The 19,872-nt window shown below is 36.8% G+C and overlaps 1 protein-coding gene across 1 annotated transcript; it reads right to left on the bottom strand.

Annotated features, from left to right (window-relative positions):
* Positions 1–14,565: 14,565 nt before the first annotated feature.
* LOC107825406 (glucan endo-1,3-beta-glucosidase, acidic) lies at positions 14,566–16,454 on the bottom strand. The gene is given in 2 exon segments (NM_001326150.1): positions 14,566–15,601; positions 16,392–16,454. Coding segments are annotated over 2 exon segments (996 nt in total). The 5' UTR covers positions 16,414–16,454; the 3' UTR covers positions 14,566–14,627.
* Between the last annotated feature and the right edge of the window lie 3,418 nt (positions 16,455–19,872).

Below are 19,872 nucleotides of genomic sequence, written 5' to 3'. Positions count from 1 at the left end.
TCATACATATCTCACATTACTCCTAGAATATTAGGTTCTGCCGCTCTGGAATATGTACTGCCTTGAGATCCTTGAGATCTCTCTGAACTCTAGCATGTCAGAGCTGGCCTTTCTACACTGCACCTAAATCAGTTATTGTTTGAGAAAAGTTTTAGGTGTGAGCACTGCCCGGGATCCTTGAGGTCCTTAGGGAACTCTGACACACCTAGACATGATAACGTCTATGGAACTTTGACATTTGAGGCTATTGGAGGCTTGGAAAGCCATTTGGGCCTGCTTCAAGCTCCCTACAGTTAACTTCTTCTTTTTCTTTATTTGTTTGTGTAATTTATTCAGCCGGTCTGTAATAATTATTTATAAACAACATTGGGATGATTAGTGAAAAGGGCTGGTAGTTATATATGTTGGGTAAATCAGGGTAGATACCATGCTTATAGGATATGTGTTAATGCATTTTCTATGCTTGCTATACTTTCACAATATTAGAAATCATGCATATAGGATCTAAATGGCTTCATTAATAGAAATCATGTCTATCGGATTAAAATCAACTTTATAACTAGATATCATGCCTATAGACTGTAAAGTGATTGAGTTCAAGTTTCAGCTACAACATGTATTTACATTCATCTCACTAGAAATCATGCCTATAAGTTCGAAAATCAGCTCTTACTAATTAGATGCCATGCCTAAACGAATTAAAATCAGAAATACTGCCTATAGAACATAAAATCAGTTTAGTTAAACAAATCAGTTTAATTCATGTTAGTTTATTCTGAATTGGTTTAATCAACTGTCCGCTTCTTTAAATGAGTTTTTCAAACACTGCCTTAATTTACTACCGCTAGAAAGCATGTTTATAGGATCTCCAGTGTCCATTTAAAACTGTTCACTATTTTACTGCTCCCTAATCAATATAGATACCATGCTCTTAGTACACCATTGTTATGCGTTTAGGCAAGCCTCTAGGGCGATTCAAATTCTGCAACTATGAAACTGTGCTTTGTTATTCAAAACTGCTTAGATTTAACAAGTCTAAATCAGCAGGCAAGCTAAATAGGTTTTTTGACACTTTGTCCTAATTCAATACTGCATAATCCCTGTTCACCTAGATCTCATGTTCTAGGATTTTTCCCTAAATACCTGACTGTTGTTTGAAGACGTGCATTTACTTGTTATATTTGTGGAGGTGACTGTGAGCCTGTAATTTGTTCTCTTTAAATGCAGTCCTAATTTTTCTTGATTGACGCCTCGACTTTTATCCTTTAAAACCTTAAGATGGTCTAGAACTATCCAAAAGTAGAGGTCCTAAAATACCTCCAGGGCCACTAGGAAGAGATGGGTAGTGCACGCATAGGACTTCTGTCAAGGTTATTAGAACGCTTTAGGCTATGACCAAGGAGAGGGAATTGGGTAGTAAGGATATGATGACTACGTGCTAATGTCACGTGTAGCCCCTTATTGATGAGTGTTTACCGGATATTGTATGGGGTGATCCTATAGGCTAACCAACCTAGGAACTCTTTTTTCCAACTCTTATATGTTTTAAACAAATTTACTTCTATTTATACATGTTCAAACCTTTTCCCTTGTTTTCATTACTTGAGCCATACATGTACTTAGAATATGCCTTTATTTGCAAGTATGTATTTAAACTATTTATTTGTTAAAAGGACTAATTCATAAGTATAAGTTCGGCCAGGACCCACTGTTGTGGACCGAGAGGGGTGCCTAACACCTTCCCCTCAAGGTTATTTTGAGCCCTTACCCTAAATCTCTGGTAATGCAAACTAGTCTAAGAGTTACTAGGTGACCTAACGCACCATAATCCGTTAAGTGGTGACTCTTCAAATACCCAAAATTCCAAAAGGGAAATGAGTTATTACCCCCCATGGATATCGGAACCTGGACTTCTCTCTCCCCGCAGAGGGAAAAAAGGGGGTGCGACAATCATTCTCCAACACACTTAAATAAGTAAACTCATTATATGACAATGTGGAAAGATCTACAACATATATGTTGTTCACTTTTTTCCCTACAAAACTATCTTGTCGGTGATAAGACTAATCACTAAGAATTTTGTAGAGGTGAATGCAACCATGTTACCTCTATCACACAATTGTGATACACTTATTAGACTGTACATCAGTCCATCTATCAAGTAGAGATTCTCGATAGAGTGAGAGTCAGTCATACCTATCTTGCCAACCCAAATGATCTCACCTTTCTTCCCGTTTCCAAATGAGATATTACCTCCTTTAAGGTCCTCAAGTAAAAGGAACTGGTTCTTTTTTCTTGTCATATGCTTTGAGCAACCATTATCCACGCACCATATTTTGTTGTTTCTCTTCACTTGGACCTACAAAAGGAAATCAGGCAGTTAGTCTTAGGAATCCAAACTAGTTTGGGTCCCTTTCTATAAGCAAAAGGATGAATCAAATTCTTTTTAGCCCAACTTGGTAGCCTATTTTTTCCTTGAACAAATTCTTTGTTCTTTTGACTAGCCTTTTCTTTTGCAGTGCATTCACTTTTATAGTGACTTGTTTTACCACAATATGTGCAAATCTTGTTCTCAAGAAGTGTAACTACTTGCTTTTGGGATCCTACTTAGGTGCAGGGTTCCCAAAGCCAAGTCCTCTTCTGTTGCTACTATGGTGTTCTTGTAGCCATGAAAGTGCATCGGAGGACCTGTTCCATTTACAAGTTCTTTCTAGCTCATGTTTGACCTTGCTTAAATCCTCCTTTATGATTCTTACCTGCTCATCCCTTTTGTACAACTTATCTTTTAATTTTCCTACATTTTATTCCAAAGTGAGTTCTGTGTGATCAGCTGTCTTTTTACTTGTTCGTCATTTCAGTTTTAGATTTTCAGATCTAAGTTCTAGGACAGTTGCATCAAGTTCATGAACCTGGTTCTTCAACACAACATTTTCACTTTCAGTTTCACTAGCCCTAATTTCCAAATTCTTGCACTTAGCTTTTAAAACTACACACTCTTTTGACATTTGTTCCTTTTCATTAATTACATCCTTAGATTCATCAATTAGCTGTAGGAGCAACTCAGATAACCTTTTCATAGACAAAAATTTAATCTTGTCTTTGAGATGAGATACACTTACCTCAGCTTCTTCATCAGAATTTCCAATAGTTATAAGTGCCCGTTCATCATCATCGTCAGCAGCATTATCTGATCTTTCATCTGAGCTATCTCCCTAAACATCGACCATAGCCTTTATTGATCCTTTATTGCTTTTCTTGGGTTGAACCAGTTCCTTCATTTAGCTCTTTCCTTCTTCCATTCAATTTCCCACAAAGGACAATTCTTGATGTGGTGATCAATCTTTCCACACTTGTAGTAGCCATCATTGGTTTTCTTCTCAGGAGCTTTTGATTTGCTGTAGCTTTCTCTTCTTGAAGAATCCTTTCCTCTCCTTAGGTACTTCTTAAAATCATTGGTAATCATAGACATTTCATCATCTTCCAGATCAGAACCTTCAGTGATTTTGATAGCCAAACTTCTTTCCTTCTTAGGTATATCCATCTTCATGGTCTGTCCCCTAAGTTCATATGCAGTAAGATTTACAATCAATTCATACAGTGAGATAGTGGAAATATTCTTTGATTCCTGGATTGTAGTGATTTTACTCTCCCAAGTGATAGGCAAAACTCTAGACAATATCTTTTCGAACCTTTCTTGTTCAGGAATAATCCTTCCAAGAGATTTTAGTTCATTTGTTAGTGTAGTGCACTTTTTGTACATTTCTTGAATGGTTTCTCCTTCTTTCATAGCAAAACTCTCACATTAAGAGTACAGTAGAGTTCCTCTGGATCTCTTCACCTGAGGTGTTCCTTCGTGAGCAACTTGTAGTGTGTCCCAAATTTGCTTAGCAATGGTACAACCTTGGATTCTGCTGTACTCATCTAGACCAAATCCATAGACAAGCCATCTCTTGGCTTTAGCATTCTTCTCCCACATCCTCAAGTCCTCAGCAGTGCAATCAACTCTTGTTTTTGGCACAGTTGCTCCTTCAGCATTTTTCTTCAAGGTAGCTAGTGTACCATCGGTAACAATATCCCATAGCTCATAGTCCTCTCCTATAATATGGTCTCTCAGCATGTTTTTCCACCAAGAGTAGTATTGGACATTAAAGAGTGGTGGCCTAGCAGTGGATTGCCATTCCCAGTTTTCAGGTGGTGCAGTCATATTAATCTTCTCCTTAGGTGTTAGCCTCTTCAAGGATAACCCTCTTTGATACCAATTGATGTTTTATACTTCAATGCCACACAAGGGGGGATGTTTTATGTGGTATCAAATTTTTGTGTGCATAGATTATAGAAGGACCTGGTTCTTTTATGTGTTCCTTATATTACTATTATGAAAATAATAAAGGTGAAAAGTAAAGAACACAAGTATTTTTACGTGAAAAACACCTGGCTCAAAAGGTGAAAAAACCACGACCTACTACTCAATAAGATTTTTTCCAATACTTCACTAAATCAATTAGCCAAAACAGAATTTACAAAATTCTTTATAAATCTAAGTATTACCTCTAACCACGTTGTGGCAACCAGCCTCTAACTGTTATGACGACTTCAAGTTGACTCTAACTTGAATACTCAGAGTACCTAATACAATTGCTTATAGACAAATATGAAAGGTACAAATTGAAAACACCTACTACAATTGAACTAGAATAAAATACAGATACTTGGAACTGGTTCATCTATCTGGTTCATGTAGCTTCAGGTTCGCATCCTTGAATCACACAAGAATTGCTTGCAAAATGTCTTTCTATTTTGCTCTCAACTCAAGTTTAACTTTAACGTTTGTGCGTATCTGTAAAGTGAGAACATCCTGTAATTTATATAGTTAGTAGAATATGAAATAACTAGAGTTCCAATGCTAAACTCTTCCTTGGTGGAAGAGTTCTAGTTATCTTCAACTTCTAACTCCTCCCTTATCTTGGATAAAGTTCTCTTCAAGTAAGGGGTCCTTCTCCTTATTATTTATGCAACTTTTTTTATCATGAGATATCATAGATAAACACTTAAGCTTATCTCATTCACGTGCATCCCTTATGCTGGAATCTGCATGTGTCTGTGTACACGGTGTATGGACCTGGTTCATGTTTGAGTTCTTTTATCAATCATCAAAATAAACTTCACTTGGGCCAACACAAATATCTTTCCAGCTCAAGAAATGCTAAAGTTAACATTTTTATCTATGACGGAAGGAGGGTTTTCGACAAAAATAACCGAAAGTGCTTTATTTTACTGATGTAACTTCAGGAGTGGATTTTGAAAGTAAAGTATTTGCTTACTTTCTTCATATTTCTTACATAAAAATTATTATAAATAAAGGAACCTTGAAGGGAAAAAGAAACCCTCATGGAGAAAAGGAAGAGACCTCTTTATTACTAGTATCATAGCCGGTCGGGAGAATGAAAGCATTGGTGGAAGATCTTTGTTTCGATCATCCTTGGGTGCAGTGATGAAAAGAGTTTAGTTCATCCTCTTCAATGAAACACATCTTATGAAATATACAGGTCGGATTGAACTAAGGTCAAACATCCTGATCGAATACGAGTCATCTCCTAGATTGATTTTCCTTTTATTTTGGATGGTTATTGATAAAAAATTAAGAGCAGTTATATTAAGAACATAAGTATCGATGACAAAGAAAACTCTCCAAGACAACATAGCCATCATATTGTGGGGAGGTTAAAAAGTGCATACAATGCAAGCCGGTTTTTCATTAACTTCTTTCGCTGTGACCCCCCTCCCACCCCACCCCCTCCCCCAAGCACCCCATGTTCAGGGGGAGTATTAATAGTCAAGAATATATTGGTGGTCACTCTTTTTAGGCTTAGAATATTTTATATGAAATTTATGCAGATACTTGCCAATAGAAGGCGAGACTTTAAAATCAAAAGACGACATTTCAATAATTATGACGTACAGATATCAAAGTGAGAGCCAAGGATGACTTTCATACGTAAACACCATTTCTCATAATTATCTTTTGTCAGACGGAGGTACTGAAAAGATAGCGGACCATTATTTGTCATGGCTCTGATACCACGTTGTTGGGATAAAAAATAATCTCGCCCAGGAATAATATCCACAGCAAATAATAATAACACAAGAGAGTAACAATGACACCAAATATTTTAGCGGGATAAAATACAATACCCGAGTGGAGAAATATTACCACTATAATATTACAACTCAGTAGTGTCAAGAAACTACTACAACTTAGAAAGAAATAACACTCTTTATTTAAAACACATCACTACAATATTACTACCACTCACTAGTTATCTCACAGACCACAATCTGTGGATTACTCTCACTGATTTATGCTTCTCTCGTTTTTTTTGGTGTGTCTTCAATGAGGAACGGATAGCTCCTTTTATAGGCACAATTTTTACCTACCCAACTAATCTGATTGGTTCAATAATTTGCAAAGTCCAGCCGCCCAAACTTTTGCAAATTTTCCAGCTGCCTATTTTGTCTTTTCCACATTTTTCTTTATTTAGTAGGTGAGGTATGGACTGCACAATTTTGCCCTCTGATCAGGAGAAAAGAGTCCAAAATGTTTCTCTGTGACCACAACTGCAACACTTTATCTTTTGCAAATCTATATAAAGCTTTCTCCAACCGCAACACTTTATCTTCATGGTTTTTGACCACGAAGCTCAATGGTTGTTCAACATAGACTTCTTCTTCAAGATAGCCATTTAAGAAGGCTAACTTGACATCTAGTTGATGAATCTTCCACTTGATTTGCGCCGCCAAAGAGATCAGCAAACGAATCGTCTCCATGCGGGCAACAGGTGCATAGACTTCTTCATAGTCAATGCCTTGCCTTTGCTTGTAGCCTTTAGCCACAAGTCGTGCCTTGTATCTCTCCACATCTCCATCAGCATTCTTCTTTGTCTTGTATACCCATTTCACTCCAATTGCTCGATGACCCTTGGGAAGAGTTGTTAACTCCCAAGTGTTGTTCTTCTCTATTGACTCAATCTCCTCCTCCATGGCTTGTCTCCACCTTTTGTTTGTAACAGCTTCATCAAAGTTCATTGGTTCACTGTCAGCAAAGAGACAACATAAAAAATCAAAATTCGTAACTTCTTTTGTGTCCTCATAGAGCTCTTGAATGTTCCTTTTCCTTTGCGGCTGTTCATTTGAACCTTCTTGAGAAGAGGGAGATGCAACATTTGTTAGAGAGAGGTGGAATTGTGTCCTGCACAGGTTCCACGGTCTCTGGTTCTTCTTCATCACCAAAGTATGGAAGAAAATCATATGAAGTTTCTTCCTCAGCTTCCCAATTCCATGCCAATTCTTCATCAAATTCAACATCACGACTTACCACCACCTTGTCGCTGCTTGGGTTGTATATCTTGTAGCCTTTTGAACTTGTATCATAGTCAACAAACACATTCTTGACACTTCGTTCGTCAAGCTTCGCTCTCCCTTGATGTGGCATATGAGCATAGGCTATGCTCCCAAAGATTCTTAAGTGCTTGACACTTGGCTTTCTTCCACTCCATGCTTCTTGAGGGGTTTGATCTCTAACATTTCTTGTTGGAGACCTGTTATTCAAATAAACTGCACAAGAAACAGCTTCGGCCCAAAATTCCTTAGGCATACTTTTAGTTTTCAACATACATCTAGCCATATTAAGAATCGTTCGATTCTTTTTCTCTGTAACACCATTTTGTTGAGGTGAATAAGGTACCGTTAGAGGGCGACGAATTCCATGAAGTTGACAGAAGTCATTAAATTCGTTTGAGGTGAATTCCCCTCCTCTATCGGACCTTAGAGCTTTAATTTCATAGCCATTTTCTTTCTTTACAAGTACTTTGAAATTTTGAAAAGCAACAAAAGCTTCAGATTTTTGGTTGAAGAAATAAACCCAAGTCTTTCTACTAAAGTCATCAATGAAAAGCAGAAAGTATTTTCTTTTACCAAAATAAGGTGGATTGATTGGTCCACATACATCAGTGTGGACAAGCTGGAGCGGCTTGCTTGATCATGACATGGCCTCCTTTGGAAAACTCCTCCTTGCATGTTTCCCAAGAAGACAAACTTCACACAATTGATTTGGATGGTTGATTGATGGTATCCCATGTACCATACTCTTTTCTCCCATTGATTTGAGCGCTTTAAAATTTAAGTGCCCAAATCGCATGTGCCAACACCATGATTCATCTTGCACATTAGCCTTCAAACACTTTGCATCAATTGTTTTAATATTCAGAGAAAACAATCCATTCTTTGCCATATGCACTTTAGCAATTAGAATTCCACTTGAATATCTAAGCCAAAGATGCATATTTCATGTGGATGTCATATTCCTTTTCAAGAAGTTGGCCCAAACTTAAAATATTACTTTTTAATTTTGGCACATAATAAACATCTTGAATTAACTTGTGACTACCATCTTTACAGGAGATCAGAATTGTACCTATCCCTTCGATTTGAACCTTTGAGGTATCTCCAAAGGACACATTACCTCTCACTGTTTTATTAATCTCCACAAACTTCTCTTTGCATCCATACATATGATTGCTTGCTCCATTGTCCAAATACCACGAGCTGCAATCATCTCTGTCTTCTTCCTTGAGTGTCATCAACAACGTTGACTCATTTTCTTCTTTCTTGTCGTCAACAAGGTTAGCCTTTTCTTCAACATTGCTACGATATTCCCAAGAGTAATGGTCAAATTTATGACAATTATAACATTCAATTTTTTATTTGTCATACCTTTATCCATTATTTTCTTGGTAGTATCCACGTCTTCTTCCTCCTCTTTGTCCACGACCATGACCTCTGAATGTTTGGTGGATTTTAACTTCATTGTTGAAGTTGTTACCATTACTTCTTCCTCTTCCATGACCTCCTCGACCTCGGTCTCGTCCTCGGCCGTTTCCTCGATAGCTTATTTCACCTCCATAATCCTTGAAGGATGCATGAGTTTTAAGAAGTTGCTCCAATGGCACTTCTTGTCTCCTTTTTTATCTTTTCTTCGTGGGCCTGTAAAGAACCTTCCAATTGCTCCACCATCATAGAGACTCCTCAATAGCACACACCACAAAATCAAATTTAGGTGTTAAAGTGTGAAGGATCTTTTCTACCACATGGACATCTTCTATGTCCTCCTCGTATCTTCTTAGTTGATTTACAACAGCCTTCACTTTTGAAAAATAATCCGAGATGCATTCGGATTCTTTCATTTTTAAAGCTTCAAAATCAGCCCTTAGAGTTTGAAGTTTTACCTTTTTCACCTTGTCAACTCCTTGAAGAGAATTTTGTAAAATCCCCCAAGCTTCCTTTGAGGTGGTAGCATCTGTCACCTTCTCAAACATGGCATCATCCAAACATTGGTGGAGGAGCGTGAGGGCTTGTTGATCCTTCTTCCTTGTCTTTGCCAAGACTTCTTTTTCAGTTTGAGGCAGAGCTTCCTCATTATCTGGTTTTGCATACCCTCTGTCTACAATTTCCCACACATCCTGAGAGCCAAGAATGGCTTTCATACGTAGACACCATTTCTCATAATTATCTTTTGTGAGACGAGGGTACTGAAAAGATAGTGGACCATTATTTGTCATGGCTCTGATACCACATTGTTGGGATAAAAAATAATCTCGCTCAGGAATAATATCCACAGCAAATAATAATAACACAAGAGAGTAACAATGATACCAAATATTTTAGCGGGATAAAATACAGTACCCGAGTGGAGCAATATTACCACTATAATATTACAACTCAGTAGTATCAAGAGACTACTACAACTTAGAAAGAAATAATACTCTTTATTTAAAACACTTCACTACAATATTACTACCACTCACTAGTTATCTCACAGACCACAATCTGTGGATTACTCTCACTGATTTATGCTTCTCTCATTTTTTTGGTGTGTCTTCAATGAGGAACGGATAGCTCCTTTTATAGGCATAATTTTTACCTACCCAACCAGTCTGATTGGTTCAATAATTTGCAAAGTCCAGCCGCCCAAATTTTTGCAAATTTTTCAGCTGCCTATTTTGTCTTCTCCACATTTTTCTTTATTTAGTAGGTGAGGTATGGACCCCACAATTTTGCCCTATGATTAGGAGAAAAGAGTCCAAAGTGTTTCTCTGTGATTTCTCCTTCTTTATAATTTTAATCAAACATGGCAAACAAATAAGTTTTTATAGTCTTTCCAAGTTTCTTTGGAGCTCCTGCCCCGCTTTTCATGTGATCAATCAAATTTCTGTAATAAGTTTGAGTATTTTCAGTAGTTGCTACAGAGTTTCCTTCAGAAGGCCAGCCACTTTCAGATACAATAATATCCACATTTGGTCCTTCAGCATTCTCTAAAGCAAAATACATAGAATCCAAAAGGGCATAAAAAAGGTTTTGATATCCACAAATCACATAATTAAAGTCACACAAATCAGTGTGAGTAAATGTACTGCAAGTAGATAAGGTTTGAGTGATAGGAGTGTGTATTAAGTGTAGCTAGTTGTGGATGACATAGCTTGTTTTGTAACTGTCGTTCTTGGTGATTAATGAAAATTCTTATTACCAAAAAATAAAATAAAAACCACGGAAGCCATGTTTCATATTTGACAAATGAATATAACAATTGTGGAATTCCATGCAATTCAAAAACATGAAAAATAAAAGTTGGTCTTTGTAGAATGGAAATTCCATGTCTCCGGTTCCCACCAATTCTCTCGTCTAAATTGCAAGAAATTTCACTTATCCCATGTTTGAAACTAGGGAAAAGATGGGAAAGAATGAGTGTTAGAGATTATATCCCTTATTGCTTGAGTAAGGCAGTAAGGGGTCGTTGGGTTTGGGACTAAATTGCAAGAAATTTCACTTATCTCATTGTTTGGGCTTATTCCGAAATTAGTTATAATAGTCATGTACTACGTACAGTATGCACTTCACTTGTTGTCTATGATAAGGGGCGGAGGTACAGTAGTGGGTGCGGGTTCGGGCGAACCCAATGACTTTTTTCGAAACCCTGTATTTATATTGAAATATTTATCACATATATATAAATATATCATGCTAAACCCAGTAACAAAAGAGTTTTGGGTTCAATGGTAAGGGATGCGGGTTCTTTAGAAAAAGATATGGGTTCGATTCCCAACTAAAGCAGTTTTTTTTTGTTTCGTTTTTTTAATACATTTTTTCACTACGACATCGTTTTCTAACTTAAGTACTTAAAGTTTCTTTTGTTTAACAGAAGCAACGTGCTTTTTTCTTTAATACTCCTACATTATTTCGTTTCCTTTCTTTGTTTAACAGAAGTCTTTGCTTCTTTCTTTGTTTAACAGAGGCTTTCTTTTTTTAATACATTTTTTCACTACGACATCGTTTTCTAACTTAAGTACTTAAAGTTTCTTTTGTTTAACAAAAGCAACGTGCTTTTTTCTTTAATACTCCTACATTATTTCGTTTCCTTTCTTTGTTTAACAGAAGTCTTTGCTTCATTCTTTGTTTAACAGAGGCTTTCTGGCTTTTAATTTTTTAAAGACAAACTTTTTCTCCCAATTCCCAAATATAAAAAAAAAAACTAGGGTTCTGCTGGGTTTTCTTCCAATTCCCAAATCAAAGAAAAGGCTAGGGTTCTGTTGCTTCCTCTGCTAGGGTTCGTCGGTTTATCTCATGAGGTAAAGTTTGCTTGTCACCAACCCTACCTATCTTGACAAAAGTTCTGAGTTTCATTAGTTTTATTTTGGAACCAGTAAAGAAAGAATCTTAGAGTCCTAAATTTTGCTTTTTCCTCTATTAATTTGTGAAGTAAATTGTCATAACTAATAATCAAATCAATAAGACAAGTAGACAAATAAGCACGGTTTTAATTATTGAAACAGACAATGAAGATGTTTGCTTGAATCTAGAAATTTGGTGTTGATTGATGCAACTTGACACAAGTTTGATGTCGTCTCATACTTTTGTAATTAAAATAAAGTACATGATGATTTACTCTTTTACTTCAAGTAAATTTCTATTTTGTGATTTTTAGGTTTTTCTAGCAAAAGTCGATATGATCACGAGTTTTTACCAAGCTCAAGCTACTGCAACTTCTTCTAGCTCTCCTTTGACAAGTTCTCCATGTCCAGTTATTAATAACAATATTAATCTTTCCCAAGCATCGGATAAAGTGTGCTATTATGAGCCCGATCCTGCTAAAAGAAAACCAATTTCAAAATATTCTCCTAATTTACGTGACCGTATAAGGAGAAATTATATACAAAATGGAGCTTGTCAACCCCGTGGTTTTGTCTTTCCAAAAAGAGATTTTGGGGGAATAATGCATCACTTTAGTCCTCAATGGTTAAAACTTCATGTTCTCAATGGTTAGAATATAGCATTAAACAAGATGCAGCATTTTGTTTATGTTGTTACTTGTTTAAAAATGAGGTTGGAGGATATGGAAAAAAAGTAGGTGATGCTTTCACAACAGATGGTTTTAGAGGTTGAAATAAAGCTTTAGAAAGATTTAATTCACATGTGGGTAACGTGGGTAGTGTTCATAATCGATGTTTCAATATGATGCTAGATTTAATGAACCAAGAACAATCCATTCTAACTTCTTCGGACAAACAATCTGAGAAAATTAAAAGTGATCATCGAGTTCGTTTGAATGCTTCAATTGATGTGATAAGGTATCTTTTGAAAGAAGGAATTCCTTTTCAGGGCCATGATTAGAGTGTAACTTCTACTAGGAGAGGCCATTTTTAGATCTCTTAAAATGGTATGCAGATAGGAAGGAAGATGTGAAAAATGTGGTATTAGAAAAAGCTCCAAAAAATAATACCATGACTTCTCCTGATATTCAGAAAGATATTGTGAATTCTTGTGCAAAACAAACGGTGAAAGCAATTATTGAAGACTTGAATGGGGATTTTTTTGGGATATTAGTTGATGAGTCTAAGGATGTCTCTCATAAGGAACAAATGGCTCTTGTTCTGCGCTATGTCAATAAAGAGGGTGAACTTATTGAGCGATTCCTTGGCCTTGTTCATGTTTGATCGTTTTCAAAATATGACAACTCGTCGAGTGCAATTGAAATGATAATGTTTATATTCATATATTGTGTTGTCTTTAGTTACTTTTTAACTATATATTAAATATCGATACTTATTCTTTAGTCGGTTTGATATTGTATATCAGTTTTAGGTTATAGTCTTATTCTAAATTTTAGAACCCACACACTCCAAATCCTAGCTCCGCCTCTGTCTATGATGCTTAGATTCTTCCAAACTTTGTGTTATTAAGAAGTTTGCTTTCATAATCCTTTTCTCTATCGATTCCTTTATTGCTCTAGCTAGGAGTTCTCTCTTCAACAGCTAGCTAGTCGATTCAACCTATTCAGACAACTTACCTGTTAAAAGGGCAACTTGCTGTATAAAACATTCTGTGCTCGCACAGGGCCTGGGAAAGACTGCACCACAAGGACTATAATATAGACAGTCTACCTTGATATAAGTACCAACGGCTAATTCTACGGCTTGAACCCGTGACCTATACACATACAGCTCTATTTTTAAAAGTTGAGAAAAAGAAAGCAAGGCCTATTATTAATAAATGTATCATTAACTTTGTCAATGTTGTTTCTTATAGCGCAAGGCAGCAAATTACATTGCAAACGTAGTTGCAATGGCACTGATACAATTTAGCAACCGTTACACGGCCCATAAAGTTAAGAAACTAAGTTTTCCTGACTTTATGTGTTGCTCTAGAATCTACAAGTATCTTTTCAATTCAAGAAATGCTAAAGTTAATAACTCTAACTAGGACGGAAGGAGGGTTTTGGATAAAAAATAACTTAAAAGTACTTTGTGACTTCAGTAGTGGATTTCGAAAGTAAAGACTTTGTTTACTTCCTAAAAATTGTTTACGTAAAAACTAGTAGAAATAATGGAATCTTGAATGGAAAAAGAAACCGTGTTAGAGAGAAGAAAGAGACCTCTCTATTACAAGAATCATAGCCGGCCAAGAGAATGAAAATATTGGTGGAAGATCTGTATTTCGATCTGCCTTGGGTGCGGCGACGAAAAAAGTCTAGTTCATCCGCTTCAATTAAGCACATCTTATGAAATATACAGGCCGGGTTGATCTAAGGTCAAACATCCTAATCGAATACGAGTAATCTCCTAGATTAATTTTCCTTTTGTTTCGGATGGTTATTGATCATAAATTAAGAGCAGTTATATTAAGAACATGTCATATTGATGACAAAGAAAACATTGGAGAAGAAGTACGCTTAAACACTCTCCAAGACAACAAAACCATCATATTGTGGGGAGGGTAAAAAGAGTATCCAATGCAAAATGGTTTTTCATTCACTTTTTTCGTCGCCCCCCACCCCCCACCCCCACCCCCCACAAACCCCCGCCCTCTCCCCAAGCACCCCATGCTCAGAGGGAGTATTAGTAGTCAAGAATATACGCTTAGTATTTTTTATATGAAAACTACGCAGATACTCGCCAATAGAAGGCGAGACTTTAAAACCAAAAAGACGAGATTTCAATAAATATGACATATAGATATCAAAGTGAAACCAGAGTTACATTTTCAATTGAAGAGAAAAACATAACAGTTGTCCTTATTACTCATCTCAATATATATATTGGCAAATAATTGAAATTGAGTTGATATTTTGCCCTTTGATCAGGAGAAAACAGTCCAAAGTGTTTCTCTGTGATTTCTCCTATCTTATCATTTTCATCAAACATGGCAAACAAATAAGTTTCTATAGTCTTTCCAGGTTTCTTTGGAGTTCCTGCCCCGCTTTTCACATGATTAATCAAATTTCTGTAATAAGTTTGAGCGTTTTCAATAGTTGCTGCAGAGCTTCCTTCAGAAGGCCATCCACTTTCAGATACAATAATCTCCACATTTGGTCCTCCAGCTTTCTCTACAGCAAAATACATAGAATCCAAAATAGCATCAAAAAGATTTTGATACCCTGCTGAATTTGTTCCTTGCTGTGTGAACAATGCATAAGAAAGTGAAACATCAGCAGTGTTGGAAACGTGAACAAAATAAGGATAGACATTGGCTAAGAGTGGAAGGTTATTTCGTGCTAGAAATTGGATTATCGGATTAATGAAACTCTTGAATTCTTCGCGAAAAATACTACGTTCAGGTGGGTAGGTATTCGCTAAGACCCCTGAATATGTCACAGTTGAGACCTTGATCATATCTTGCAACCCTGCTGCTGCTAAAGCATTGTACACATTTTTCATTGCTTGAAGAAGAAATTCTGAATATTGATCATTATTTGTGGGAGATACTTTATTTCCTATAGATATGTACTTGAATTTAACATATGGGAAATGACTTCTTATGTTATCTTGAACCCAACCATTGGCTATTGAAGAATTGGCTAGGGCTTCAAGGTCTTGATTTGGGACACCAAGAATGATCTCAATGTTACTTCCATTGAGAGCTTTGAAAATGTTTTTATCAGGATAGTAAATTCTCAACTTTCTGATGCCATTAGCATTGTATAGGTTTATAACATCTTGGTCTGATGGTAAATTGTTGGCAGCTTTTCCATAGCATACTCCAATAGACTGTGCCCCTGCATGATAAGAAAAAATGTACATTAGAATATGCGACAGTCCCCAAATAAGTTAGGTGTCGGACTAAATGAATATTCTCACTAAATATGATTCTCTATATAAATTCTTCTCAAACCAACATTATAGTGTCAGGTCACCTAGAACTATAAGTAACTATTCATAATAAGTGACTTAAAAAAATAAGGTATGTTACCCGATACAACATACAACAACAGCAACAATCCAGTATAATCCTACTTAGTGGGGTCTGGGGAGGGTAGTGTGTACGCAGACCTTACGCCTACCCTGGGGTAGAGAGGCTGTTTCCAAATAGACCTCCCGACATCCTTCCCTCCAAGAACTTCTCACCTTGCTCTTGGGAAGACTCGAACTCACAACCTCTTGGTTGGAAGTGGAGGTTGTATCTTACTTGATACAACATAAAAATATTATAACAAACCCAATATAATTTCACAAGTGGAGTCTGGAAAGGTAGAGTGTATGCATACCTTACCCCTAACTTTTGAGGATAGAGAAGTTATTTTCGATAAACCTTCGGCTCAGAGAAAAATAGAAAAGAAGCAATAGCAATAACAAACAAACAGTAAATAACTGCATGTTAATAGATCAACCAAATTGAAAAACAAGAACAGAATCCCTAGCTAGTAAAGGAAAACTAAGCATAAGAAAATAGAAGAGCAAATCAGTACTATCATAAAAGTTATTTACGCTATCAGTGTATATAAGTTGATCCACATCGTACAAGGTGCATATACATGTAGTGTACATGTGTGTGTGTGAGAGAGAGACCTATGATTTGGATACTGCACATTATCAGCCCAACAAGTACAAGGGCAGCTGCAAGAAAGCCATTTTTAATGCATAAAGCCATAGCTAAAATGGAAATGAGAGATCGTAAGAAACACTTGAGCTGAAATTGTGAGTTTAAGGAACCATTAAGCTGCTTCTTATATAGACAAGCATAAGAAGACCGACAAAGACTTAAAAAGCCAAAGTCAATTGCCCAGTCAAGCACGTTATGGAATAAAAACAGTGTAATTTTTGTCACTAGTGAAGAAAAAAAAAATGTAGAAAGTTCAAATCTAATGTTGTGATGGAGAGAGACATAGAATTTTATGGGAAAAATGGTCGAATATTCGGAGAAGGGGCAACTTTGCCCTCCGTAGACTTTAATTCCGAATAGTGTAACAGCAAATTTAAACATTTTACTTTAAATATATGTGTGGAGATTATCTACGTTATCACAACTCATTTACGTGTATTTGATACTCCCATATTCTGAAATATTTCTAGTTTTTCCAAATTGAATTTGACTCAAAATGTTTGAGCTGTTAGAAAATAAGAAATCATCTAATATTACTCTTTTTTTCAAATCCATCCTATCTTTTTAATTAGTATTAATATTAGTTAAGTGATATGTTTAAGGAGAGAAAAGGGAATTCAGACAAATACCCTTATGATTATGTCTAAATTGACTTTCCTAAGAGCATGCAATAATCTTAAAATATATGTAATATTGACAAGAGGCAGTAAAATTAAAGGAAACACTTAAATTTGTTTTGTAAAAACTAAACAGACAAAGTAATCCACAAACACAGTGGCGGCTTAAGAGACCTTACATTTTTCTTTAAACGACCATATATATTTTTAATTAAAGTCTATTTTTATAGTTTCTTGAGATGCAAATGTTTTCCTTATCAAGAGAAGGGAAAACATTTTCCAAAACTCCTTCTCACCAACCCACCCCACCCTCACCAACCCACCCCACCCCCTCTCCAAAAAGGCTTTTTTTTTCAAATTTTAGTTTTTTTTCTGTCATCACCCACCCTGCTAATCCCCCCCCCCCAAACCACCAACTCCCCACCCCACCCCGCAAAAAATTAATTTTTTTTACTTCTTTTTTTGTAATTTCAAATTTCTGTTTTTCGTTTTTCTGCACCACCCACCCCCATCCCCCCTCCCCCCACCCACCCCGCACAATTTTTTTTTTACTTTTTTTTGTAATTTTAAATCTTTATTTTTTTCGTTTTTCTAGTTAAAGAAGAGTCTCATTTCTTCAACTTCTCGAATAAGCTGCACAAGCCACTATTTATATACACCAGTTGGTTGTAATGAATGAAGTAAAACTAACCAACTAAAGGTATCTTTAACATAAACAACTAACCAACAACCCTTGCCACACCAGCTTGTTATGCTTCCAATACTCCCCCTCAAGATGATGCTTTGAATATATTCTCAATTCCAAACTGACTTAATAAGAACTCATGTTGTGCTTTATCAATGCTCTCTGTTAGTAGATCTTCCAACTGGTTTTTTGTTGAAAGATAATGTGTTGTGATCATTCCTTTACCTCAGTTTTTTCCTCATAAAATGATAATCTATATCTATGAGTCTAGTTCTTTCATGAAATATAAGATTTACCGATATTTGGATGGCAGTTATGCTGTCACAAAACAAATCGACACGCTAATATAGTTAAATTTTAAGTTCTTTAAAGAGACCTATCATCCATGTGACTTCAGCTACACATTATACTATACTTCTGAATTCAGCTTCAGCTAAATTTCTAGCCATAGTTTCTTGATTCTTTTTTAACTTCCATGATACTAGAGTTGGCTACGGCCGAAAAAATAGGTCATTGCAAGAAAAAGAGATATCGAGTTCCCGAGATGCCACCTATCTCAGGATTTCTGAGTACAATTTCAATGTAAGCATAGTGGAGCTGGTATCGGCAATGAGGAACATCAAGGAAGAGCGGTTCCCTAGGCCGAAGAGATCAGATCCCAACCAGAGGAGCCCTAATCTTTGGTGCAAGTATCATGGGACTAACGGCACCCGGAGTGGGGACCGTCAACATTTATGCAAGGAAGTGGCAACATTGTTAAAAAACAACCATCTCAGAGAGTACTCGAGCGATCGGGCTAGGAACAATTACGGCAATAGCTAGGACAATGCAGAGCCCTCGAAGATAGGTGAAGACACGCCCTGACTAACCATCAACATGATTTTTGGGGGAAACAAGATCAATGGTGTAACCTTCTCGGCAGCAAAGAAGACAAAAGTATCGGTGAATCATAGCAAGACACTTAGGGAGGTCGCCGAGGACGACATTACCTTCACAAAAAAAGGAGACCGATGGACTTCTACTGCCACATAACGATGCCCTGGTAATTTCTCTTAACGTTCTTAATTTTAATATTAGACGTGTTTTGGTGGACCTAGGAAGTTAAGCCAATATCATTCAATGGAAAGTGTTAGAGCAGGCCAAGCTAATCGGAAGCATCATTCCGATAACAAAGTTCCTTGTCGGGTTCAACTTAGCAAGTATGACAACTCGAGGGGAGATCTTGCTGCCTACAAACACCGAAGGGGTCATGAAGACTTCTTTGTTTGAAGTAGTGGATGGCGACATGAGCTACAACATAATTCTTGACAGAACATGGCTACACGAGATAAAGGTCGTACCATCAACATCTCACCAACTTCTGAAATTTCCAACTCCAAAGGGAATCAAACAAATTAGAAGAGATTGTGGCTAGTGAAAATTGAACTAGAGACCTCACAAAGATTGTCAACCCCCAGTAAGGCAAACAAATAACAGCAGATCAACTAACAACAAGGAAGATGAACTCAATCTTGATTTTTTGCAGTAAAGGGAAGTAACATGTGGCATAGCAATTACAGGGACCAGTGCCTGCTACCGAAACAAATGAGCATGACAAAGAAGATGAGGATTCAGAATCCCACCAGGTACTAAGGTATTTCAAGGTACCAGAAGAAACAGACGCGACTAAATCCATGGCAGAAGAACTCGAACAAGTGGCATTGTTCGAAAAGTTTCTAGAGAGGAAGTTCCACTAGGGGACGAGACTAAACCCCGAGCTCAGGTCAGGATTGTTCGAAAAGTTTCTAGAGAGGAAGTTCCACTAGGGGACGGGACTAAACCTCGAGCTCAGCTCAGGATTTATAGAATTTCTTGAAACAAACATTGATTGTTTTGCATGGTCGCACACGGATATGACAAGTATCTCGCTAGAGGTGGCCATGCACAAACTAAGCCTGGACCCTAGCATCCCACCGGTAAGGCCAAAGAAACGCTCAATTGCCGAGGGAAAAAAGTCTTGTAAAAAAAAGGCAACTTGATTGCTTGATATCAGTTCAATCCGTGAGGTCACCATTTGAAACACCTCTAGGAAACCTTTGGTATCCTAAGGAAGCACAATATGAAGCTTAATCCCGAAAAGTGTGTGTTTAGAGTCAGCTCTAGTAA

This window comes from Nicotiana tabacum, chromosome 22 (genome assembly GCF_000715075.1).
Source record: "Nicotiana tabacum cultivar K326 chromosome 22, ASM71507v2, whole genome shotgun sequence".
NCBI classification, from domain to species: Eukaryota; Viridiplantae; Streptophyta; class Magnoliopsida; order Solanales; family Solanaceae; genus Nicotiana; species Nicotiana tabacum.
This window is presented reverse-complemented; position numbering and strand designations above follow the sequence as displayed.